Source organism: Etheostoma spectabile, chromosome 17 (genome assembly GCF_008692095.1).
Source record: "Etheostoma spectabile isolate EspeVRDwgs_2016 chromosome 17, UIUC_Espe_1.0, whole genome shotgun sequence".
In the NCBI taxonomy this organism is placed as follows: domain Eukaryota; kingdom Metazoa; phylum Chordata; class Actinopteri; order Perciformes; family Percidae; genus Etheostoma; species Etheostoma spectabile.
This window is the reverse complement of record NC_045749.1, coordinates 517,091-544,932: the sequence shown is the minus strand read 5'-3', so window position 1 is coordinate 544,932 and position 27,842 is coordinate 517,091. Positions and strand designations below refer to the sequence as shown.

Genomic DNA, 27,842 nt, shown 5'->3' with positions numbered 1-27,842 from the left:
TAAATATTCTATTACACTGAGAAATATGTCACAGTACAGAAGCGAAAGACTGTCAAAGTTCCTTTTCACGGGGACTTTAAGTACATTCAGTGCCAGGCCATAGCCTTGGTGGAAGTTTGAAGTCATCCATATAAGAAAACTGTCCCAGATCATTAACTTGTTGGTCCCAGTCTGCAATTTTCTGCAGTCCTTGATAATTGCCCTAAATTGGTGGGATTTTTTAAGTCAACTTGTGAGCATAAGTGGTTTGTATGAATGGTTGAATTGTTACTCTTGTTGCTACCTTTTTGTTACCTGTGGGGTATATTGTACATTGCCATGAAATCAAGCTGACGCCAGCCAGTGTTGTCTGTTTTACCCACCTATGTCAAGTACTGTGGAGAGATAGATTTTTAAATATATTAATGTTTATTGCACTGTAAAAATCATTAAGCATTGAGCAGTTTCTATTAGAAAGCTATGTGTTATTGATAGATAACCAGCAGAGGCAGGATGTCTGCTGTTTCTAAAGGGAACACATTGCTATTATACAGTCTATGGGAGTACTGTTCTTTACTGTGTCATTCGCTTAAAATGGGTTAGGGCAAAATCGACATGTAGACATCATGCATCCTGCCTCTTTGGAGCTAGAAGAGTGGAAATAAATCAATAAAGTTAGTTGATGACTCAAAACTCAATGTTTAAAGGTCCCATGACATGGTGCTCTGTGTGTGCCTTTAATTGTGATTAATCGCATTATCGTCATATTGCACATTTTTATCTATTCTAAATGTCCCTTGATTTCTTTTTTGTCACATATTTTTTCTCATTTTCATGCTCTTATCAACATGGAGAAGTGGATTGCCACCAGTCCTGATTTCCTTAGTTTTACATACAGAACATTCACAATTATGCTTAAGAAAGTGTATTTCATATAAGAGTCAAATTATGTTAGTGAGAGAAATTACACAGCTGTTGAAGTTGTCCTTAGGATTAAATAGACATTGTCTTCAGCATACCATTCCAAAGCAAAACCACAAACCACAGTGTGGGCTCCATTGTGTTAGCGTACCTTCCATACGCTTTCTGTAGCTTATTGTGGATTTAGTCATAATGTAGCTCCATGGCGGCTTTAATGCCAGTCGTTTCCATGTAAGTGCTACATCTGCTGCTTAGCCCCCTCTTCCCGCTCACACAGCTCATTGTCTTCGCCTCCATGCCACCATATGCCCTTTTTGATATTTAGTTTGCTTTTTAGTCACGTTGCACAATATAGAACATAGGTGTAATTGGCTTTAAATAAATCAGACATACTGGATTCACAGACAATATTCACAGTGAGATTCAAGTTTTTGTAGCTTTGGGTATAGCTGCTCACTGCATGTTAAAGGGCTTTAAAAATCAGTCCAAACAGTTTTGATACTAATATTATTTGCGATGCATCACCAGCCCACCCCTTAGATGAAAACTGATGTGAATGGACTTTAGTTGCCAATAGTTTAATTCAGTGAAGTGGACCTCTCTATATCAATGTACATTTACAAATCCTAAACTTGTGGTTACAACACATTTTGTTAGGAAAAAAATACAATGAAAACAAGGACCCCACAGACCTCATTTACTTTTTTAATAGAATCCCTAATCAGAGATAAAAGGGAATAATGGAGGCTTCAGGCAGCTTGAGTGTTTGGAGGGCATAATGAGATAACGAAGGATCTATGCACAAACAACACCACACCACTTTCCGAGTAGAAAAAGACGGAAATGGGGGGTGAAAACAAACAAAATGAGGGCAAGGGAAATTCATTTTGAGCTTGATTTGTTTGCGTAATCAACAATATGCCAGGTGTTGGAATTCAGAGATGTTTTATCAATCATGTGCAGAAAAGATGTCAAGACTAAACCATCTCATTCAAAAACAAACATTTTGTTTGTTTGTTTCAGACCCTCCTGTATTCAATCGTATTTTTCTGCTACCGTGGCCTCGTCCTCCGGGGTCCCAGAGACCCGTCCTGCACTCAAACGCGTATTCCAATAGCCTCATCTCGTCCTCTGGGGTCTCTGGGAGAAGTGGACCACACGTGTAATCGCATACAAATAAAGAAGGGTCTCCGAGACCCAAAGGGCGAGGCCACGACGGCAGCAGATGTGAAATGTAAAAGGCCCCGGGGACCCCAAGCACAACGCCCCTAATGTAAAATAAAGGTGTTGCCAAAATCAAGACAAGCAAATAACATTACAGTTGTTATAATTGGTTATCATTAAAAATGTTAAACTTGTTTATGCTTCCGATTTATGATGGACTTTGAAGATTTAGAGTTACTTCGAGAATTCATGTATTCACATGATAAAAGAAAACATTTCTTTATTCTCAAACAAATGGCTGCCAGAGTCATAAAGACAAATTGGTACTAATCTTCACAAAACAAAACTCAGTGGCTCATAGTGTCGGCTCCAGAGATAATTGTCGACTAACTCAAAGTTCCCCTTAGTTTTGGGGATCTTTGGTTTAGTCTCAATTCTTTCATCAGCAAGAAGATGTTTTTAGCGATAAAGATCTGATAAACTGACTTCACACTTCTTGCGCAGCACCAAATAGCAGACAGACGGGGATTAAATGATGAAAACAGTCATGCTAAAGAGAGATATTTTACTCAGCAGATTGTGGAATGTGTGGCTTGTCCTGCTGCCATGAGTGGCCGAAAATGAATAAATAAATCCAGCTGTAAGTTATTTTAAAATGCATCATTGTTATTTTTGGTGAAATTCCTTATTGTTACTTTATATCAGGGCTGTAGTACTCGCGTCCTGTCTTGGACTCGAGTCTGGACTCAAGGCGGTTACAAGCAAGTATTTGGACTCGGACTTGTCTCGGTCTCGGCCACTGGTTTTGCCAGATATAGCTTTTGGTCTCGACCGAGTCCAGGTGTCATTATTATGTTGATAATCATGTTGGAGGGAAAGTGAAACCCAAAAGTATTGTCTTGATACTGTCATGCATAAGACCTTTATTCTGTCCTGGACTCGGTCTTGACTCAGACTCAAACCTCTTTGGATTCGGTATGACTTGGACTTGACTAATCATGGGCTTGCACTTGTCTCGGACTCGCTAGTCTTTGGACTTGGACATGTCTCGGTCATGGGCTTGCACTTGTCTTGGACTTGACAAAGGTGGTCTTGCCTAAAGCCCTGCTTTATATTTCCCTGCTAAGCACCTCAGAGTCCTCATTAGTCCGCACAATGCCATGCCTGAACATGATGTGTGATGCTCTGTTGAACTTTTTAAACACGTGATTAAATGAAATTCTTTCTTAATGTCATGCTCACATTTTAGATTTCACAGTAAGATTCCAGCATATTTCTCTGGTACAGAGATAGACTTTTTAGAGTAGTGTCAGAGAGATGTTTTCCTCTCCCAATCTTCACACATTTAAACTGTCCTGACTGGGAACAGTTACAAATTGGTAACAAAGCCCATTAAAGAAGAGGATTTCAAATGTGATTTTTTTTTTGTCAGTGGAAAAAATGACAGAGCATACAATGAAACAGTTTTTCTTTGGAATAACCCTAACCCTGACACCCTTCAATCCTTAAAACCACTGTGTATCTGAGAGAGTGACACACTGCTCAATAGAAACCAGATTAGATTCATTCAAACTAGTCCACATTTCGCTTTTGTCCGAGGTAGTATATAATAGTTTACCCGTCAGTTAAGTGAGATGTCCGGAGACATTTGTCCTTTAGGTTGGCCAGATTGACAGTTTGGTTCCTTCGATCGCTCACACTACAAGAATGCCAGGGAAACTATTAAACATGTTTGATAATGATCAGGGTTTCAGAGACAAGGCTGGGGCCACGGGATGACAATTAAACCAGGGTGTGCTGACTTTGTGCCAACACAGGGGAGACGAGACAATCGTGACCCTGCTGATGTCCAGATCCTGAAAACCAACCAAATCAATCAGGTAGAGATCCTCTGATTGGAAGAGGAAATGTACTGAACATTGAACTAGTGTTTCAATGCATATTTCCACAATCAATGTGTATTTCAACAATTTCACTAATTGACCATTTGGGTGCACCTCATGATGTTTTGCTCATTGATTCTTACATGATGATAGACCCCTGTGAATAGAATTTTAACAAGACTGTGACAAAACCTCCAACAAGTATTGTATGTGGCTGCTGACAGCTGTTGCGCCCATCTAACAAGGTACACCATGGAGGAGGGGGACCAGGAGATTTGTCTTTGTTCACCTGACTTGAATCTCCCAGTTAACTCTTTGTCTCACATTCCACCACCCTTTGTAAGATTGACAAACCCTAACACCATCCATGGGCCTAAAAGCACATTGGTAGCACATTCTACCTGGGACAACCAATTTCAGGGCAAAGAGACAGAATAATTGATTAAAAACTGAAAACACAGATACATCTTTTAACAACCAAATGAGGTTTGTACTGACTTCTGACCCTACTTGAGTTGATGTATGCCTTCGGGAGCTTATCATTGGGTCTCCAGGGTGTGAACTTTGACAAAACTGCTGAGCTGTGTTTTCATCGATTCAGCAGAAATTTCCATTCAATGCCAGAGTGGTAATGGGGAAAACGTCTGTCTCCGGTAGAATAAGCAGGAAGAAGGAGGAAAAACGGGCTAAGAAGTGAGTTTTAATCCAAGGATTTTCTAATTATTAAACTTTCAGTCCACCGGTAAATATTTACAGTTGCAGACAATGTGTCTTCTGTCACTCATAGAGGTTCTTTTGGAAATGAAATGATCTGACTACAAAAGGAGACCAAAAATGTTACAAACCCTTAACTCTGTAAAAGAGGAAACAAAAAGTCTTCTCTTTAAGTTTGTAAAAAATAAGACAAGTTTCTTGGCATATTAACAGTAAACAGTGCGTAAGGGTTATGCTAACCCTAACCTCTGTATAATGGGACCGAGATAGACTACAGCGCTAGGGGGAGCTTTGAGAGTCATTTTTTTCTGCCTCCATAAATCTTGTGTGCAAATCCTGTGGACGCTGTCAGGAGCCATGCAGGACCTCAACAGTGAGAAATCTCTGTGTACATGTGCAGTATGGGAGCAGTAGGTCTCCTCTTCAAACCCATAAGGGCTTGACCCTGCCTGACCCAGCAGACACCAGGGATTGATTGAATATATGCTGTTTGCGATTGCAAATTCCTGGAGGGACTAAGCTGAGATCTCTCTCTCGTGAACACATTTTTTTCTTTGGGCAAATGACTACAACTTTGACCTTTTTCAAATAGGGCTGATTTGTTGTTCGTTGTTGTCTTGTGATTGGTGGGAAATACATCTGTTTGCCCTTTAATTAAAAATCAGGTTGCAGTGTGGGAGGCCTGATAAAGGGGACGAGCAGTAATATCCAAACGGAGATCATCAAAAAGCATGCAAGCGTCAGCAGACTTTGTTTAGCTCTGTGCATATGAATGTACATTTTTGGTGCAGGTCAATTTCATTTCATTTCATATTTATTATACAGGAAAGTCAAAAAGTAGCATTACATTACAATGCAAACAGGCCTGACACAGTTCAAGAACTGGTTTTCAGCAGGTTCCTGTTCTTCAGAAACACAAAACCTAGCTTCAGCACGTCGAAACAGACATTTCTACAGTACATCGATAAGGACTAGACTAATTTAGACAACTAAAATAACAATACAGTTTAAATAAGGACAAAGACATTTATACAAGACATCAGCTAGGCTAGACAAATACGGACAGTGCAAACAAGGCTTGGACAATACATTAGATGAACAATTAATGCGTGCAAGTGTAACTTTTAAGAAGGAGCTGTTTGTATGCCTTTTTGAAATATGTGATGGATGATAGACTTCTGATGTGATGCGGAATGTCATTCCAAATCTTGGTATATGTATGAAAAAAAGATTTCTGACCAAAATTTTTTCGTATGGAGGAACTGGAATGAGTGCCTGTGAGACTGACCTAGTGAGGCATCCTGGTCTCACGTGTGTTGGAAGAAGTACAGTAAGTGCTGGTAATGTGGCATTTTGAATCTGAAAATAAAATGCAATTGCATGGCTATTTATGAAGTTTTCATAAGTCAAAGCCTTAGAACGTGCAAGTGCAATGCAATGGTGAGACCACTTTGGAAGGTTACTGTGGATCTTGAGAGCTCGATGGTATAGTCGTGCAATGAAGCTGCATCCTTCCCGACATTGGTCCGTGAGGGAGTTAGTGCTGCATGCCTAGTAGAGTGGCATCTTAATTCTGACGCAGACAAGTATGCATGCCTCTCTCTAAAAAAAAAGAAAAGAAAAGATAATAAGTGACATTAGTCCATATCTCTGTTTGCTGAATCAGCAGATGATGAGAGGGCTTCCAAACACTGGTAATGGAACGGGAAGTGGACTGTAGTAACAAATGTGCTATCTCAGTGGTGGCTGGATTTGAGTGCTTGCATGGAATTGCAATGGGGAAAAAATGCAGACAGTCTTTGGGCCTCTGAAAATTATGACAATATTCTAATCTATATGTTTAAGCCAGGTTTGAAGCTTTGGGGATTGTTGATATAACTGATGATGAACACATCACTCTAATCTAACACTAGACCTATTTTATGAGATATAATAGGATTATATTGTCATGATGGTAAACAACAGATGGCATGGGGAAGAAGGAGACATCAGCAATCAGCAATTTTAAGTGTCACAGAACCAAATCTTAAAAATAAAACTGCATGTCTGAATATAATCCCTGCATTGTGACATTGTGGACAGTTCAGGCTGACAGCAGGATTATAAAACAAATACAGTATTTACATCCTGTATGGAAATGCTTACAATGTTACATAGGAGACAAAAGCTTTATGGTAAACCTTCTTTTATTACATCTTCAGATTTTCTTTGTTATATTATTGTAAACGGAATGTCTTTGGATATTTCTTTCTCAGTTACAAGCCATTTCATAATGTCACTTTGGGCTCTAAGAAATATACAATGGCATAATTCTATTTTGTTGAATTGATTCCATACCTTTTTCTTTCACAAACTATATGTTAGAGTCCTAAGACTTTGATTATTTAGTGTGCCACACTGCGCCACCTTCAGACAGTTAACATGCATGCAGTGCAAAGACGTGCTGTTCTTGTTCACCATTGGATTCCACTGCACAGGCACTATTCTCACTGTAGGTAAGGACAAGTAATTAATCCATAACCCAGCACAGGCCATGATATATTTTAATTAAGCACAGTTTAGGTTTGTCTTGTCGGCAGATATTTTTCTGTAGTCAATTACAAACCGTTCTACTTCAGAGGGAAAGCAGTTTACTTTGCAACTCAATGTATCTAAGAAAGCCTTTGGTAACAGTTTTCTTGAAGGCATTTAAACAAGAATGACATGACACATGAACCCTAACCATAACTTGTCATGAAAAAAACGAATGACACTCACTTAAAGAAGCTTAAAGTCATATGTCAATGTTCAGGACATGTTTATAATGTTTATGACACGTTCATGACAGTGTCAAGTAAAATGTAACAACCACTAAGAACGTGTAAAATACCAACGTTTGGACAGTGGCTGTCCGCGTCTGATGCGACAAAAAAGGCGCCATTCGGCGTGTGTAGAACGTACTGGGAAGAGCAGCAGCTAGACGGGGTTTAGCATTTAATTTTGCATTGGGAGGTTGGTCGGGGTGGATGGGTCAAACACAGGACTCTCACCCAGGAGAGCGGGGTTTGTGTCCCTTGTGCGTCCTTAACCGTCCCGTTATTGCCACGTGTCAGGGAAGCCGCTTTCTTCTTTAACCGGCCCGTTATTCCCTCATGTCATGGAACCGTAACCCCACCCACGAGCTTTTCCTTAACCTAACAGCATCAAAAGGGACGCCAACAGTCCCGACCAAGCGCGTTATATGACGCTAAAGGAAACTTTTAGCATCAATAACAACAACAAAGGCACCTGACCAAGCGTCCATATTTTAAGAGATGGGGGGAGACTGTGTTGAGTGTAACCAAGCCTTTTAACATACTTTGATTCACTACTTACTCATCTATACAGAGAATACATAGGCCGGGGCGCCTGGGTGATTCGCTTGGTTGAGCGTGTACCCTATATACAGACGCTTAGTCCTCACTGCAGCGGCAGTGGGTTCGATTCCAGCCTGCGGCCCTAGGCTGCATATTGTTCCCCCTGACAGTTGAGAATGTCATGTCTGTCCTATCAAATAAGGGCTTGAAATGCCACAAAAGAACCTTAAAAAAAAAACAAAATGCATAGGCCTATTATCAATGCAAATTTAAGTTTCCACTATTGGAAATTATATCTAATTTAAAAGATGAAGAGAGACTTGGATCTTCTGGTTCTGTAACAGTGGCTGAATTCAGAATTTTTTTTTTTATTACAGCTGCTATTAAAACAAAAAAAACAAAACAGGTTATCTTCATTAAGTAGAAGAGCAGATAGGTTAGCGTCTCTATGGCTGTTTGCCGATGTGATTATCGATGATTCTTTCAAACCACTACAGTGTCACGATGACTGCTTTAACAGACTCATGCTGCCATGTATTTGAGTGTCAGAAGACGGAAGGAGGTGTGAAAATCCCTTGAGTTTCCCTGTGGGACCAGTTGAAGGATTCTCCTGTAGTACAGGCAGATGACTATCTGCATGACTTTATGTGCGTGGCTGTCTTGCGATAGCATCACAAGACGGCCTTGTAGACACACTTCACAACACGGTCATGCACACAAAGACAACAAGCATCTTTAAGGTTGTTTTACATATTGATGTATACACTGTACACAAGCTGGATTTACTAAGGCTTAACCATTTAAACTGGCAGATTGACATACTAGTTAAGTAAGCAGTGATGAAGGACACACTTTACTAGAAGGTCTCTGCATAAGAGTGACATGACACTCATGAACGTGTCATAAACATTATAAATAAGTTCTAAATGTCTATGACTTAACGCTTCTTTTAGTAAGTGTCATTTGGTTTTGTCATGACAAGCTATGGTTAGAGTGAGGGTTCATGTGTCATGACAGTGTCATGTCACTCTTATGAAGATACCTTCAAGTAAAGTGTTACCAAATATTGTAAGTCTTTTGTCTTCTGCCTGTTTTGCCTCTGCACTATTTCCTCTTGACTTATGAGTCTATTCATTATTGTATTGTATCGCTTCATTTCTTCCAACTTTGTTGTCCCTTACTTCATAAATCTGTCTTTTAAAAAAGTATCAGAACAGACTATTCAATAGATAAAGATAATAAAAATAATATGATCGCAAAAAGGATAAAAGATATAAAAAGATTTTAAGATAATGCTTGATGGTTGCACGATTATAGTAATGGCATACGAGGGCCTTAGACAACAGGATAAATAAGTAGACAAATATGTTAAAAAAAAAAAAACATTCATTCATACATGTAGAGCTATCTTTGGAAAGACTACAGGACTTCACCCAAACATAAGACTGTTTTATAGTGATGCAATTCTGACCAATTTCCAGTGTATCCGCATGAATACTAAACATGGCATTGAATACATTCAATACGTTGGGTGTTTGGTTTGATAATCCATCTCTCCTTCATTTATTTAGATTCTTCTCTGGTGCCGTGCAGTGGGCGGGGCAGCGTGACGGACGGCTCCTGCATTGTGCCTCGTCTCTGATCCTTCTGGGACTCAGGCTTCTCGCTCATAACTGCCTCATCTGCCGCTGCAGAGCTCCCCCCGCCACTCTCCCACTCTCATTATCTTTATCTGTACACACACCTCCTCTCCCCCTTTCCCATTCTTTTTTTTTTAAGTTTTCTGTATGCATTCTGCATCTTTACTCACTCCCCTCTCTGTTAACAGAGGTGGGCAAGCTTCCCAGTGCTGGTGCATATAGCAGGTGCAGCCTCTTTCTCTCCTCCTCCCTCCCTCCTCTCTCTTTCTCTCTCTCTCTCTTTTCCCTTGCTCCACCAGTGTGCACACTTGACTCTGTCTGTGCCTGCATTTTTTTCCTCCCCTCTCATTCGGTCTCTGTCTCTCAGCTGCAGCAGCTCAGGGGAGGCAGCTTGATGTACGTCTGCATAACAATTGCCACAGGTAAAGACAGCTGCATCGTCGGATGTTGCCAACCCCACAAGGGGGCTAGGGAGCCTATGCTGCTGCGGTTGCAAGTTCTTATCCCAGCACAGGGGGCACATTTCCAATCATCTTCCGGAGAGCATCCTGGAGGAAAGGACACGCAGAGGATCCCAGCAACCCGACCAACAAATCACAAGCTGACTTAAAAGAGCACAGGCTTTCAGGGACTGAGGAAAAAACACCACTCAGAGAGAGACAAGAGAGCATCAGTGGGATATTTTTAAACATTGCAGCCCCCCTGTTTGTGTTTTTTGTTCTTATCTCTTGCTTTCTACTCTTTCTGTATTAATCATTTCATCCACTCCCGGCATCTCATCTTCTTCCTCTCTCATTTTATCCTTCTGTGGCGGAATGTCCCCTGCAAATAGATGAGAAGAGGCTTTCTGAGCGGTTGCTGCAGTATTAACGGACAGTGTACTGAGACAGCAGGGCGCTGAGCGGACAGCTTGGGTAAATCTGATCCATAGCGGGCTGGAGACGGAGCAGGATCACGCGTTGCATGTTGCAGATTTATCCGCCCTGTGATACCACTGTGCGACAACACCCCTCATTCTTTTTTTTTTCTCTTGTCCTCCCTCTCTCTGTCCTCATCTAAAGTGTTGCTTTGTGACTGGATCAGGAGAATTACTTGGATTCTACTGCTTTATTGTAAGCTTGACTGGGATTTAGAGCACACATAAAAAGGAAGAAAAGTGGGTTTGGAGCCAAAGAGAGAAAAATAAAAATATATCTTTAAAAAAAAGAGACGCTTTTTGAAAAGAAACGCGGATAATACAAGGAAAGTATTCGATGGATGCATCTCGCTCTCTTTCAGTTACGAAAGAGACCAATTTATGGAGCTGAGGGGACGCTGACTCTGCTAAAGCTGCATTGGGAAACATCTTTATTTTTTGCGGTCCTGCACAAGGTGGGGGAGGCAACAAGACCCACCTTGCAAGTTTCCCTCCCCTCGTTAGGCAATACTGTCCCATCGTGGATTCTGCTTGGAGGGGACACATATGCACGTTAAGTAGAAAGAGCTGTGGATTTTTGCTGCAGTGACATCTGAACACTGATGCCACAGATTAGAGGTGAAGCTGTTCCTTCCCACCCATCTCTCCCTCCTGTCCCTCTTTCTCCTTGTTAGAACACTTCTTCTCCTCTGGCTTACCCTGCTCTGAACGTTCTTGAAGTTCCCTGTTACTTCAGTTGGACATTGGGAGTTGTGCCGGACTAAACACGGACTAATCGGGCGATTATCCCTCTACGCCACCTCTCCCATTTTTCACTGGGTGTCCCTACGTCTGAATGTGTGTGCTTGTGTGTTTGTGATAGTGTGTCTGCATGTATCTGCACCCCTCCCTTTCTCTCTATCCTTGGATTACATATATGTGTACGTGTTTTTGAACGGCCCATTCCCTTGAGGTCCTTTAGTATCCATTTTACCACCTTTCCCTTTGTCTGTTCTCATTGTTCGGCATTGTCGGGAACCTTTCTGCCATGTGCTACCGATGCTTATCACAGGGCTAACCCTCAATGAGCCATAAAGGACGGAAGGAAAGGATGAGCGAGTGTTCTGGGGCAGCTGTTTCTGGGGCGGTCATCCTGGAGGAACCTGAGGGTTCGGGGCCTTCAGGGGGTCGTGGTGAAGTCCAGGCCCAGGATCAGGGTCCCCTTCGCTGTGCCGTTTGGCCTCGCCAACAGACATGGCTGTGTGTGGTCCCCTTACTCATTGGTTTCATTGGCCTTGGATTGAGCCTGATGCTGCTGAAATGGATTGTTGTTGGTACAGTGCGGGATTACGTGCCAACGGACCTGGTGGATGCTAATCGGATAGGCCAGGATCCTATCTTCCTCTCCAAGCCAAGCGGGATTCCCAAAAGTCCCGATACTACAACCACCACAACTACTCCGACAGTTGATGGCGGGAATCCTACACCTCGAACTGGAACTTTTGCGAAAGGAAGAACTCGTTCCACTGCTACTACCACGACTATGAACCCAAGAGGGGGTGGAGCCTCGGGCAGCCAAGTAACCCCTCGGAATCCTGTAAATCGTAATGGACGAGGACCATCGGGTTTTACTACCACTGCAGTGCCACGGACAACCTTCATAATTGGAGCAGCAACATCCAGCCCCTCACCGTCTAATCCAACTGTACTCCATGACTCTACGCAGACGTGGACCGTGGAACATACTACTACAGAGACGGTCTCCACCACGCTCACCACGCGTACGCACGGCCACCGCAAGACACGTAAGTCACTTGCATCAATAAAGGCTTGCTCAAGTTCTCAGGATGTAAAAAGCAATTTTGTTTTCTGGCTTGAAACATCAATGGAGAAGGACAACATCTTTGGTCTATGACAACTTGTGAGTTGGCTTAGTTGGAGAGATAAATAGGTATATTCACAAATTGCATTCCCCAGGTGTGTGTCCTTTATCACAGTAGTAGTGAAGTATGAAGGTAGATATTTGAGCAGCAAATTATTTCTGATAATGTCAAATTGGATAGTTTATTGGAGACCAAATTTGTTTGCAACCATCAACATGTACTACCATTCTGTTCTGGAAATTGTATATTCAACACTCCTGTAGGCTGGGAATTGCAGAAGATCAATAGCATTGATAGGTACAGTAAGGCTATCTGAACTATTGCAGGACTCAATAATCAATCCGATGTGGGTGGTTAAATTGTTTCTTTGGTGCATCATGTCCCAAAGGCATAGTAAGCAACACAACAACGTCCTCTTCAGCAACATAGAATGAGTTTAAAATGGTGGTACAGAAGATTCAGTAAGCTAAGACTTTGGCTTAGAAAGTAGAAAATGGTTGTATGGTATTTGGTGATAGCAAGTTGATGTTACCATAACACAACCTGGACGTGAAGGATTACCACAAAGCGTCAGTCATGTGTTGTTTTTTCAGATAACTCTTTGCAATACTGTATAATAAGTGTAATTCAATTATCAAGGTGATATTACTCTGTGTTGAGGTAGAATAAGTGAAGTTAGGTAAAAACAACAACACAGAGTTTGAAAATGCACACATATGTACACTAAGTGGTTGTGATAACTTGCTGCAACCTCCAAGCATTCAAGTTGGAGTGATGAGTTGTTGTTTTGTTCCTGTAAAATGTTAAACGTACTTGATGCTTATAGTGCTGGGACAATAACAAGCTTACTGTGGCCCAGGTAAACTGCGTATTTGGTGCATCTGAAATGACTTGAAAAGAAAAGCATTCTAATGCATCTGTTAATGGATGCTGACTCGTATACTTCACCATCTCTGTCCTTGACTTAAGTCATGATATGTACACATGTAATTCATTAATTCATTCACTACGGGATTTTGTTGAATTGATCAATAACACACACAAAACACACACAATAAACACAGCTTCCTCCATGATAAATCTCTCTACACTCAAAATGGTGTCACATTATGTACTGGACTTCTCTCTGCTTGTGATGTCTGTTTCTCGGCGCCTGGCTTGGCCACACACACATACAGATTATATTTTTAACAGTGGGACTTCATGTTCTTTCCCATGTCTGCAGTGGAAGAAAGGCTCTCGAGTCAGGGAGCTTTTGATGAAAACAGGTGCTACAGGCATCTTCTATACTGTCAATATCTTCTTGGAGTTTAACATTGCAAATACAATCACATTGCCATACTATTACATCACATAATGTCTAGTTAAGGACCAATTAGATATAGTAGATGCATTTGCTGTATGTTCTGAATTAACGTGTACTGACCTAAGTGGCTCAGTTATGGCATTCAAGCTTCGGTATTGTTGCTATATGTCTTATCATATAGTCTGTTGTAATGTGTGATATACACAATGGCTGTCTTTTAAAAAAAAAAAAGAAATATTTATAGTTACATGATGGCAGGAACTAAATCACATCCCACCTGCTGTGGCTTGTCTGCTTGACTGCAGCTGCTTCTTTTGTGTCCATGCTAAGGTCCCCAGATTACACCACAGACCAGGGGAGGGTCCCTCTGTTAATTAGAAACATATAGGGCGAAAAGTGTGTATCATTTCATTACCAGAAGGGAAAATGGGGGCCATTCATCATTGTCCTTTCATTTTTTAATTAATTAACCATTAAAAAAAAAAAAAAAGAGTGTAATTTCTCCAGTAAATGGTCATGAAAACCATTAAGCCACGTTGATGGATATCCAAGGGAAAATGCCACTCCTTCTCCAGCTCGCCTGAGAAAGTTCTGCCACTACAGAATAGCCGACTTGTTCGATAATCCTAAACACCCTTCACCCTCCCACCCCTCTATTCTACCACCCACATGCTGCTTTGATTTGAAAAGGCCATCATTTTCACATTAACTATCCATTAACCGTGAATGTGTTATGCGGTATTACTGAATTGCCTGTGTTGGCCTGTGCTCAGAAACAGAGAAAATTCTATTAATTTAAGCATAGTAGACCATCTGTGTGCTCTTATTGATGCCATCCCTGTCTTTGTAGATGACAAAATAGAGATGGACATAGAATTCTATCTCACACTGGGCTATGCTGTTGAAAAGTGAAATGAGCCGCTGGTTCCATTAGTCTGTTTTGCTATTGGAGTATAAGTATTTCCTAACAGAGTTTATACTCTTTTTGTCATAATGACTCAACTCCAGTAGTCCAATCCTTGGAAGTGCTCCAACTGCTAGTCTGCTCTTATTTTCTATGCAGAAACTGAATGGCACTTTTATACCTCCACAACCCCTGGTGTAGTTTAGCTTTGGTGACATTTGGTGAAATTCCAGCTTGTCTAACTGTCAAAAAGTCAAGATCTGACAACTATAGGAAGATGTCATAGTTGAGACGTCTTACATCTTGCAAATGTCACTTTGAAAACATGATTGACATGTCAAAATTGGTTGGACCTTACAAAATCTTAAACTGTCCCGTTGCCATAAACTGCAGAAAGAAGCCGAGATTTGATGCCATTATAGTGTAGGGAGCCGAGTGACATCTGCACTGCTGGACAAAATGTCAGGTGATGCCTCAGCAAGAATGTCAAGCGAAAACTGGAAATCAGATCTGTGCCCTTATTGGTCACCCCTCTATTGATTACACGCTATGTCCAGCAATGCGTCATATAAACTGAAATAGAAATATTTACTTGAATTGCTTCTTTGTAAAATGCTAAATAGGATGTATTACACACCAGAGATGATGCAACATATGGATGACATGTCATGTTTTATGTTGCTGCTATAACCTAAAATGAAAATAGTTTCTGTAATAGTCCATGAGCATGCAGAGAATTGAATAGAAAAAGAAAATATGAACCGGATGAGTCAATGGACTGATGGGTAAGTCCCTTCAAATGTTCGATGATGAGAAGGCACTGGGACTGTATTTGTCGAATGGTTGTGGCCAATAGATTCTGGTCTGTGATTATAGATTATTACATGGTTTTCAGGTCCGTGCTTCAGAATATATTCTGGCGCACTGTGAGGTCTTCGTCTCCATGAGCCACTCAGTGGGATTAGGTTTCAGTCAGACAGTGGCCCTGAAACCTAAATCCAGATTAACAGGCCATCACCATGACGGTGGAAGCAAGAGAATTACATTAGCCCACCTATCCGTCACACACACACTCTACATGGGCTTAACAAGCAGCATGACTGCTGAAGGATTGTTGTGATAGATGGTCTGTCGAGGGAAGGTGACATGTTCAAGGGAACATTTTCTGTTAGCTGTATCTCAGGATCCCTCAGGGGTGCCTGGGGAAATGTTTCAGGCATATATTAACACAATCACGTCCAAAAAAAAGTGGTGCTTTTTGCTGCGGTTTGTGGCAACAGTATTGTGTAGGGCAGTTGTATTGTTTCCTAGTATTTATGACATATTATGCTGACTCATGCACTTCACCAAACTTCACGTGTGGCAAAATTCCTTATAAAGATACCAAAGAAGAAATGTACCAGGTGAAGCATAAACCATTATACTGACTACCATAATGATTATCTAAAACTTGGTTGCCATCAAAACAAGTTTTGGATGACATGAATCTGTTTTTTGCCAAAAATGTGGAATGTTTAAGGATAATATTCTTTATGATCAGTATATAGCTCAAACTCTGCAAAAAGCCACTATGACTTGGGCTGGATATCAGCGGCATGCTCTGATCTAAGACGTCAGGCATTTTGGAATAAAGAGAATTGGGCAGAGTGTTTTGTGTATCTTAATACACATGTTGAGGATTCATAATGAAAAAAGGCCTTCACTAGCTAGTTTAATAATGCATGTGCTCTGCTCTGTGACACTTTGGATGCCATTATTGTTAATGACATTTCTAATACCACAAATCTGTCTCGCCCCCTTCCTTCCTTTCACCTTAGCCCAAGGATAAATGCAAGCTATGTTTGGATGGGTTTTATTGTGTGGTAGACATGTCTCTGAGCTAAATTCTGGCCATGATCTCCTAATCTGACCAACTGGGAAAAAAAAAAAACTGATGTTGAAAATTAATCCTGGCACAAGTATACCCAAGATTCTAATGTGTCTCGAAAGCATATCTTCTTAGTTTTATCATCAGTTCATCTACCACGTAAAAATACCACCAAATTACCAAAAATTAAAGTTGGGTATTATCATCGCTGGGCCACACTGAGGGCATCTGTGTACATGGTTGTGTTGCACTGATCATCTCTCAGGGAGAGATTTCAGGTTGGAAACCAGGTTTTAGTTCATAAACGAGATTGTAGAGTTCACAATCTCGGATTAGTTCTCTGTGAGCTTCTTAGTAACCAGTTCCCTATGGGTTTTTTCGTTCTATGTTTTGTGTTTGTGTGTATCTCTGTGCACACTGCCCGTTCTAACACACGAGTACACACCCTTGTGTCCAGAGCAGCAAGTGTGTCCCGGTGTGTGACCCAGCTGTGACCTCTTGTGTGAATGACAACTGAAATCAGCACCATCATTGAAGTCTGATTGCTTCCTTTGAGCTAAAAGAGCTTATTAGGTCCTAAGTATAGCATTTGGGGGGTAGCAATATGTGGAAGAAATGATAACCAAAATGTGACATCTCCAAATTGTAACACTTGATGTCGGAATATTGTTCTGTGCTCTGTAAGAGACATGTCATATTTTCTCAAGATAGAGCTGAGATTGGGTCTCTGTCAAGTGGCTGCTAGAGTGGGGCAGGCCGGTAGCCCACCTGGTAAAGCGTGCGCCCCAAGTACCAAGGCTTAGTCTTCACTGCAGTGACCCAGGGTTTGATTCCAACCTGACGTCCTTTTGCTGCATATCTTCCCTATCAATTAAAGGCCAAAATGCCACAAAACTAATTTAAAAAAAAGAAAAGAAAAAAGCTGCTAGAGTGGGGGGGTTACTGACCCTCAGGATATAAAATTTCATGATTTTTTAGTTCACATCAAGGCAGGATCTTGAAATAATTCATGAGTCCGTTGACCAGTGTATTAAAAATGTCCACCTTACAAGTTGCATGTCATCCCCCCCCCCCTTTCATGCCTTAGCCTAAATGCCAAAAAGATTTCTTTAAAAAAAAAATAACAATAATAGTAAAGTGCCCATATTAGGAAATAATCACTTTTTCTGGGATTTGGGGTGTTATTTTGTGTCTCTCGTGCTTCCATGTGGATACAAACTTGGGAAAAACAATCATCCATGCTGTTTTGAGTGAGATACGGTTTCTGAATGTCCTCTGCCTTCAAAGAGTGAGATGTCTCACTCTGTAACTAAAACAAGTGAGACGTCTCACTCTGTAACTAAAACAGAGACCTAAACACACAGGGTGAAAACAGGATCTGCAGCAATGTGCAGTACAACAAAAACATGGTGTTTTTGGAAAATAAAACCATGTATTTTATTCTGGTACAACCTCAAAAAACAGTTATGAACCTGAAAATGAGCAGAATATGGGCGCTTTAAACAGTTCTGCCAATGGGAAGAGATACATCAGGTTGTTACAGCAGACAAGGCAAGAGAAAAATAAAAGGCGTCAACTGATTGGTCTCTGTGATTGGCAACGGGCCCCAAAGTCTGAGCCATCTGTTTTGTTTTTGAATCTGCACCAATAGTTCCAGCAAGATGTATCCTGCGTTATTATGCAATCAGGAAGTCCTGTTCTGTAGGGGGGGGGGACATGGTGCACGATATTCTCCAGATAGCTTAATCAGTCCATGATTTTAGAGCTTACTTAAAGATTAAAAATCTTTACAGTAAATTCTTCCCTTCAATTTTCCAACCATTCTTTGGTAACCCTTGATGCACAGGTAGAGGGTTCTTGGAGGAATTTGAAACGCATCCCCAGTAACACATACCCATCTCAAAGCTCTTGTAATCAAACTGTCGGGGGACCCAGCGTTGGCATTTCCACTCATCTAAATGATAAATGCCCATGCTTTCCTCATGTTCCACTTCATTTGAGTGTCAAGATAACTTATAACCAATCGCATGTGTTTTTCCTAAAAGATCAAGGCATTTTCTAATTTACAATACACTTCGGTCGGTTTATCTCTGGTGCAGCGACTGAGACTGCGGTGCCTGGCCTCTACAAAAAGGCATGGAAACCCGGCCATGCAGTCCCGATTAGAGTTTTAATTTGGCGAGGCTGCTGTGAGTTATAAAGCTTAACGTCACTTCATTCTGATGAAACGTCTTGCGGCGGGAAAAGTGATGAAATATTAACGACGCAAAAGAGAAACATCTTCAATATGTAGCAGAAAGTGTAAATAATTGAAGATGGCCCTTTGACGGATTATCCCACGCCACGGAATTCCCCCTACTTAGGGCGCTACTTCAGTGAATGAAGGTGTTCGGGGGGGCTTTCATTTTCCACACTGGGTTAGATTGTCTTTGGTTGGTGGAAAGCTAAGTCCGAAGGTGTTATTATGTTTCGATTTCTGAGCAAGTCATGACTGCCAATGTTAAAAATTCTCCCTCTGCCTTTGTCTTTTTTACTCTGCGGTTTCCCCTCCCGAGCACATCTATCAGCCCGGTGCAGATGATGATAAAGAACAAAGTGGTTAAATGCTGCGGCTAATTTCAGAGAAGCTTTTACTAATGAATTCAGGTTTAAGCTGCCTTGATTAGATGAGGCTTGCTCAATTTCATTGGAGCCAGTGGCGGAGAAGGTAGCAGCTGACAAGATGTTAGAGGAGTTAATTCCTTTTTTTGGGATTCACCTGCCCCGCGTCGGCTCCCCAGGGAAGGCGGCCACCTGCTAGCTAACTGCTCCACTGTCCCCATTCTCGGAGGTGTTTGTTTCTGACTGCTCATGGGGAATGAGGTTTCTTGTTGAGACAAAAAAGACTGCTTTGGCTGAATGCTTAGACAGTTCTACAACAAGCAGGGCAGTTCATATTAATGGCATGGGATAAAGCCCCAGTTTAGCCATAGAGCAGCATGGGTAACCCAGAACGACGCACCTGATGTCATCAACAGCTTATACTGGATGCTAAATCATTCATGTTCAGTGTTAACCTTTTCAAAGATTTATTGACTTACTTGGCATTTAATAGACAGCTATCAGGCATACATTCATCATCTCATGGGGTAAAAAACATTGTGAATATAAAAGACGTTCCTAAATCTCTTTTGTGCACATTCATTTGATTTGGTTAAAAACACCTGTTTTGAGCGGCAATAAATCTAAAAATATATTGTTTCTGTTTAGATCCATAAGCCTTAAACCTAATATTTAGTTTCCAAATTTGATTATAATTAGGGATAGCATATACAAGACACATATTGATTTTTGTGGGTTACTGAATGAGAGAGGTTTCCAAAGAGGCAATACTCCACAGCCCCTTCTCCCACAGCCCACCTTTGGCTCTTAATTAAATCTGTCAACTGGCTTACAGCAGCAGACCGTTTAACACAAGTAAGCAAATAAATATTAGACTGTTATAAGTTCAACCATAGCCAACAGCTAGTGTTGCAGTTTGGTTCTCTGTTGTATTTCAGAGGAGGAGTGTGTGCCGTGACAATTATGTGCAAGAAACTCCAACAGCCCAACTGCCCTGTAAATTTAGCAGTAAAAACAAAACAAAAAGATTGGTTATTTCTTCAAATTCGTAGAATGACATGTGTTTGCAATTCCATGACAAGCGACTCAATGTGAAATTACGACAGTGACAGTGTCGGTAGAAAAGGCGGAAGTAACGTGACTGTGTGATGTTTTTGAATAAAAAGCTGGTGAACAACGCTGCTCACTATGACACCAGAGATTCCTGCTGAGGTCCTGTCTCCTTCCAACAGTTACCCTGGTTCTGTTACAGAGCCCGACCCATAAAGGCTGATACTAGTACCTATACAAATATTTTATCATTTACAAATCCAATATATCAGCCGATAGATAGATATTTTTAAACAAAAATCCAGAAGCGCGTTAAAAAACATACACAGATTTCCGTAACTTTAGTTGTAGTTATTTATGAGTTTTCACTAAAATAAGAAAATTATTTGTATTGTCAAAACAGAACATAAAAATATATTAAAGTTATGATAATTAAATGTATAAAAATACAAACTTAAGATATGAAACAAAGCCCATTGAACAAAAACAAATTAACAAAACAAAAAAATCAGTGTTGCCAACAGGGACGTTGTAGAGCGTCCTCAGGTGGACAGACTATGCAACACCACCACTAACAGGGACGTTGTAGAGCGTCCTCTGGTGGACAGACTATGCAACGCCATCACTAACAGCGACGTTGTAGAGCGTCCTCAGGTGGACAGACTATGCAACGCCACCACTAACAGGGACGTTGTAGAGCGTCCTCTGGTGGACAGACTATGCAACGCCATCACTAACAGGGACGTTGTAGAGCGTCCTCTGGTGGACAGACTATGCAACGCCAATGCTCAAAACATGGTTACCGTCTGTTTTTATTTAATTTTTTAAATATTCATTTATCAGAATAATTTATTTGTCATTATACGTGATTTTTTTTAATCATCTATTATAAATGGCTATATCGATAGATCGGGAAATGCCTCGGTCGGGCTCTATTCTGTCAGAAGGTACAGAGACAGACAGATAGTGTCAAGCTTGAGGACTTAACAGAAAGTCGATACAAAACAAAAAGTGTCCAGACAACAGCATACAAAAAGCAAAAATAACAGAAAATCAAAAACAGAAACGCAGAGACAAAATAGTAGACTCCACACATGAAGAGAGCAAAAGGATCTGACACCAGACGAGGACAACACAAAGACTAAATACACAGGGTAACCCGGTAACTAGGGACAGGTGACGCTAGGTTCAGGGACAGGTGAAACACATCAGGGTGGGGCCCACAATCACAGAGGCGGGAAAACACAAGGCAGGAAGTACAACCAGACAACACTGGGGAGGAAAACAGGGACTTCAAAATAAAACAGGAAACAGAACAAAATCCACAACCATGACAAGTTCATTGTAACCAAGACAACAATCCTCTCCATCCTTAACCAATTTTAATACTACTGTAGTGACAAAGACACAATATTTAAAAAAAAAACATCTGCATGTTGTATTTCATTTGGCTCCCTTATTTATTTGTCCGTGATTGTTTTTTTTTTGGATCCTCATAAAGTTGTTGTAATATACCGTGTAGAATTTGTCTGACTAACATATGTAGACATCAACATTAGGTTTTATGAGCCAACTGACACAGATTAACCTTTTCCTAGTTGCATTCCTCAAGCAGTCATCCATTGGTCTGAAGAAAAGCCCCCCCGCCTTCTGCTTATTATACTGCTGGCACCTGGCAGTAAACAATGCTATTAGCGGAGATAAAATGCTTAGGCAGTGATTATTTAACCTCTGTGTGAACAGGGCTAGCAGGGAGCCCGACAATTTAGGCCTGAACCAGTTCTAGTCCGACGTGATTCCATTCAATGGCCGTGTGATTGAATGTTTTCCTCCTCTACCCTGCCACCCCTTTCTCCCCTTCTCTCTCTCCTTCTGTCTCTCTCTCTCTCCCTCTCTCTCTCTCCTAATGTCTCTCGCTGCCTGTCTCCTAAGGTCAGCAGTCTGACTCATATTACCATTCCTCCTGCTGCTGATGTTCACTGGACTGGATGGAGGGCAGCGGTGGAAGAAGTGTTCAGATCCTTTATTTAAAGGAGCTCTAAGCACCGTGTTACAGTGTGTTCTGGGGACAGGCAGCTAGCAGATGGTGAGGAGATGTTTTTTACAGTGTGTTCAGGGGACAGGCAGCTAGCAGATAGTTAGATGTTTTTTACAGTGTGTTCAGGGGACAGGCAGCTAGCAGTTAGTGAGATGTTTTTTACAGTGTGTTCTGGGGACAGGCAGCTAGCAGATAGTGAAGAGACGTTTTTTACAGTGTGTTCTGGGGACAGGCAGCGAGCAGATAGTGAAGAGATGTTTTTTACAGTGTGTTCTGGGGACAGGCAGCCAGCAGATAGTGAGGAGATGTTTGCTGTATGTGACAACAAATTTTGTTGCCTAAAATACTTGTGACATCACTTAGAACAGGTGCTCAAACTTTTTTTTTAGGCTGGTTACAAGCCTTCCGTGACCACACTCACCCCCACCTCTCCTCCATACAGTTGCTAGTAGCCAAGGAGGACACAGAGGATTAAAAAAACATGATGGACTCTTCAGAAGAGGTTTTTTTCATAGTTGCGGAGCGGGAAAGTTGCCGGACGACACAATCCAGAGAGAGCTGTGTGGCGCCGATAGTCTTGATTGACTTTGTAGCAACTCATTTGGCAACGGCTGGAATGTAACAGACGTACGTTAACATCAAATGGTTACGCACTAAAGCTTTGAGTAACTCAAGCTATTCTACTGATTCCGTTTTCCTGGCCATTCATTTTGATATCAGTCACAGCAGGAGATCCTCCCTCTCACTTAGTAACAGAAATGGTTCTATGTTTGTGGGTGTGTCAGCGTCTGGCGGTACATTTTTTATGCACATTGTACGAGCCACCTCAGCCATCCTGCTCAGTAAGAGATGTAAGCGATATTGATCCCAATGTGATTGTATCCTGGTCTTTTGCCACTCAGCAGTTTAGCAGGCGGCCCTGCGAGCGAGCGGGCCTGCGTTCGGGGCGTGGGTCCTGATTATCCCCAGCTTGCTGCATTTTTTGCTGAGGTTATTTTTAGCTTCAGAGATTTTTGCCAGCTTCTCTCTGGGAGGCTACGTGGAGCTGGCTCTTTTTCTGGTGGAGGCCTTTGAGCTGACAGCACTGGAGGAAACAGAACAAAGAGGCACAGCGGAGACAGTCGAGAAAGAGGCTTTAGTGTCAGTGGAAGATGGTTTTATTTTTGAAACATTACAGTTAGGGGAGGATTTAGGATGTTAAGCTCACTGAAAAAATGATTTCCTGTGTTGTTTGTTTTGGGGATGCTGCCATTGTACTGTATCTTATTATGCTAAGTAGCAGCAAGTGGAGGCCTCAATACTGCGAGTCTGAAGATGTAGGGGGCTATTTTCCAGGAAATCAGAGCTGAACCCACAACACTTATTATGTTACCACACATGAGGTTTCCAGAGGAAACAGGAAGCTTTCCTGAAAGTCACTTTCACCTTGATGGGAAACACACCTCAATCACATGCACACACAAACATGTTGATCCTCTCAGCTCTGTCCTTGGGCCAGGTGGTTACACCATTCCTCTTATGGAGCCTGACATGGAGCATGTGTTTGTTGTTTATACGCGTTGGCCTAGATGGTTAGAGAAACGTATTCTCTATTCTGTCACGTCATGTGATTCGAACCGTTATTCATTCAGAGACGACCATTGACAGCAAGCTCTGTTTTCCAATGACGCCCCAATTACAGCGCAAATAGAAAGAAAGAAAAACAAATTATCTAAAAAATTAAATGACATGAGGATCGTAGATGTGTGCTAATAAGAGGACTATTAAAAACCAGACCTGTCCCTATGTAACGCATCTTCAAGCATCAACCTGAACGTCTCGTCTCAACGGAAACGATTTGCACTAATGAAGCCTGTTCAGTCTGTCAGGAGCATACATGTTTAAGCAATTGTAAATGTAACCAATTGTGTGTGTGTGTGTGTGTGTGTGTGTGTGTGTGTGTGTGTGTGTGTGTGTGTGTATATATATATATATATATATATATATATATATATATATATATATATGTTATTGTACAATAGTCTTACAGACAATTAAGGCACAACGTCTTTGTATATTTGTCAAAAACTTGTTAACAGCTTTGAGGTAGAAACAGTGTATGAAGCAAAATACAAAATAAAGAAATGAAGATAAAATAAGATACTAGGGGTCTTTAGTCCAGTAGGGAGTGTAAGTTCAATAAATAAAAAGAGTTTCTTGGCATTTTCTTTTGTCATGTATTGTAAAGATGTAGCAAAAAGCTTAAACTCATTGTCCAAACCATTGAAGTTGGGTTTGACCTGTAAATATTTGCACCTATGAATAAAATGTTTACAATGCTCAATCAAGTTATTTATAAAAAAAAATCTAGATTCTTGTCCTTGACATTTTGTTTACCGAGTTTAGCAGTACACCTTTAGACTGAAGCCAGCGTTGAAAAGACAACCACAATTTATTAATCGGTTCACACTGAATGAAAATATGTTCAACCGTCTCGATATCGCTCTCACAGAAAGTACAGGAGTCACTTTCCCAATTTAATTTCACATGTAGGAAGTGATTTGATGGATAAATATCATTTAATATTTTTAATGTCACTTCCTTGGCTTTTGGTGGGAGAGGATACGATTGTTTCCTAATATTTCTTGCCTCTTCACCACTATAGTCTCTGGGAACATATTTTTTTTTCAGTTGAAAGGGATAATATTTTGTATATAATCCATTCTTAAACTTGTTAGTGAACTGTTTGCTGTTCAAACTGACACCATCAACACAAACATAGCATTTGCATGAACCAATTGTGTCATTCTTTAATTTAACATTGAACACTAAATTTGTCACAGAATTCTGTATGGTTTAAAAATTCACCAGATTCATCCATTAATTGAGACACAGTCCAAATTCCTTTTTCCTTCCAAGTGCCTAAGATCAATGAATCTCAGGAATGGAGGACCCAAACGCAGAAGAGCAGGCAGGCAGAAGAGGTTTCAAAAGGTTTATTTCACAAAAAACAACACCGAGTCCAAGCAAAAGACAAAACCCAAGGATCCGGGAAAAAACTAAAAATCTCTGGGGCTGGAAAACCACTCACGGCGAGTGTAAACTGCAGGGACATAATCAGCTGGTGAAAAGGACAGGAACGCCACACAGACACAACAATCTGACACAAGTCTAAGAAAGCACAGAGGGTAACGAGGTATTAAGAGGCAGGTGACAAGAGGGCTGGGAAACAGGTGGAAAACATCAGGTAATCACAAGAGCGGGAAGACACAGGAAGTAAAACTAAAGGCAGGACGAGACACAAACCAGACTTCAAAATAAAACAGGAAGCAGAACATACAGACACTCAGGGGGACAAGACACAAACACCAGACCAGGGAGGGAACACGGAGAGGGAAAAGAAAACAGGATAAAAAAACAGAAACCATAACAATGACTTCCTATTGGATAAGATGTACCTATCATTGTTGCACATTATATATGTCTATCTTGCAATCTTTTTTAGCCTATGCCCCCCCCCCCATATTTTATGGGCTGTACATTAAATGATTTTCATTATCAAACTTTTTGTCAGTAATGTTTTGTATTAAACTATTATTATTTTTTATCTATATAAAGCACTGGGTGACAAAAAGCGCATCGCAATCTCCAGAGCCTGTGATGACCGCTTCAGAGTTATGGTTTTGTCCCACAAACAGTTCAAAATTCACAAATATATTCCACTTAGTGTCGTATGACAAAATATTTGGCATCTTCCTAAGAGCAATGACAACGTTCGTCAAAACTGCTTTTTTATTAGTCTCCTGTCAATCACTTAATTGTTTATGACCGGATGTTCTTCATCACTACTCTACCTGCTCCCTCTGCTTGTCCCTCTCTGACCCATGGGACGCCCCTGACAGCTGTCTCTCAGAGACACTCTGTGACAGGCCTGGTGAACGGGTGGGTTGTCTGTCTATGTATGTGTCGTAGAAAGGGAAAGAGACAGATCTACAGACGACAGGTGGACTTGCTTTCTCTCTCCAGGCTTTTTGACTCAGGATTTGGGAGATAAAGGAAGACAGAAGAAAGAAAAAAAAACAAGTGTTGTACATCCAACCTATGAGAAACCCAGGACAGGAAGCAGACTGGGGGAAGGGTGCCGAATTGTGAAGTTTTGAGTATATTAATCTAATGTTTAGCAAAAAATATCTCAACACTTATTATAGGACACAACCACCTAACAAGTGATGTTTCAGTGAGACACAGGGACTGGTTTTACAGACATGGCATCTTAAATATCTTGTTAAGTGAAAAAGACTTGTAAATATTTTTAAATATGAATATGAATAAATATTTTCTTAAAGTAAACAAGCATTTTCTGACATCTCTTAAGGATTTAAATCTGCAAAATTTGTAAAGTTCCACTTTTTCTTTGTTCCATTTGCAGATATATATCTATATATCTATATCTATGTATCTACATAGAGAATAGATATCAAACCTCATCTCTAGCTCTCTCTGCTCTATATACAGTATATCTATATAGATATGTACAGTTTATCTATCATATACATATATATATATTAATATATATATATATATATATATTATATATATATATACTAATACATACAACATACATACATACATACATACATTATACACAGAGGAGAGAGAGATACAGTATAATTGTGTTTTATTTATTACTGAAACACCTACTATTCATTGTTTAAGTTGTTTTTGAAGTGGCCTTTTTCCAGTGTAAAATCAGAATAGTAGGGAGGAAGGAATGTATAATGGGGGGGGGTAGGACGATAATTAGCTGGAGGAAACCTTTTCCACTGGGGCAAAATGAAGGCAAAAGGAAAGCAGAGTCTTTCATCCATCAAGCAGCATTCTCCTCCATCTTCTCCTCTCTGCCTACTCAGTTCATTTACATTTACATTACACCCAGCTGGAGTTGATTTGGTGGCGTGTGATGGATGGCCAGTTTCTAATGCTGTTTATAGAAATGGGCTCAGGGGGTTAGCGGTGTCAGCTGTTTGCTAGTCCGATACAATATGTTTTGCTTGTTATCAACTAAAGTGCTGGCTGCAGCGGTGGAATGGCTATTTTCAAGGTTACAAACTAGAGTAGTTAGCACATCCAGCATTAGACTGACCATGTAACAGAAGGGCCTGCAGGTGTTTGCGCATCATTATGAAACCCAGGTCACTTTTAGGAAAGGCCCGTCCTACGAAGAAGTTCAGTTGGTTGGGATTAGGCATTGACCTCGAGTGGTTAACATAAGGATAGCCGATTGGTCAGGGGATAGGACCTGAACCAATTGGGTTACGTTACCTTGCGTATAGCATAGCATTTTTTGGGGCAGTGGTGGCCTAACGGTTAAAGAAGCAAGCTTCTTCTTCTCACAATAGTTGAGTATACTGACTGTATTTTGGGTCACATAACTGATACATTATAAACTAAAGAACTTGTGCGTGTTTTTCAAAAATGACCTCATTATTTATGCTTGTGGATCATTAAGTAGTCGAACATCAGATATTCACGGTCAAAGTGCTATATTGTGGTAATTCAGGTGATTGGAAACCCCCCCACTCCCCCAGCAAGATGAAAGAAATTTGGGTGGGGAAAGTGAAAAAAGCAGCGCTGGTCCCTCCGTCATTACCACCACTGAGGTTCCCATTGAGCAAGTCACCTA

At 40.9% G+C, this 27,842-nt stretch overlaps 1 protein-coding gene across 2 annotated transcripts in view; it reads left to right on the top strand.

Moving 5' to 3' along the window:
- Nucleotides 1–9,971: 9,971 nt before the first annotated feature.
- The window catches only part of nrg3a (neuregulin 3a), a 412,241-nt gene continuing 394,370 nt past the window's right edge, over nt 9,972–27,842 (top strand). For both annotated transcript variants that reach the window (XM_032540923.1, XM_032540921.1), the window contains exon 1: nt 9,972–12,336. In XM_032540923.1, coding sequence (XP_032396814.1) covers nt 11,616–12,336 — 721 coding nt within the window. In that variant the 5' untranslated portion in view covers nt 9,972–11,615. The remainder of the gene's footprint in view (nt 12,337–27,842) is intronic.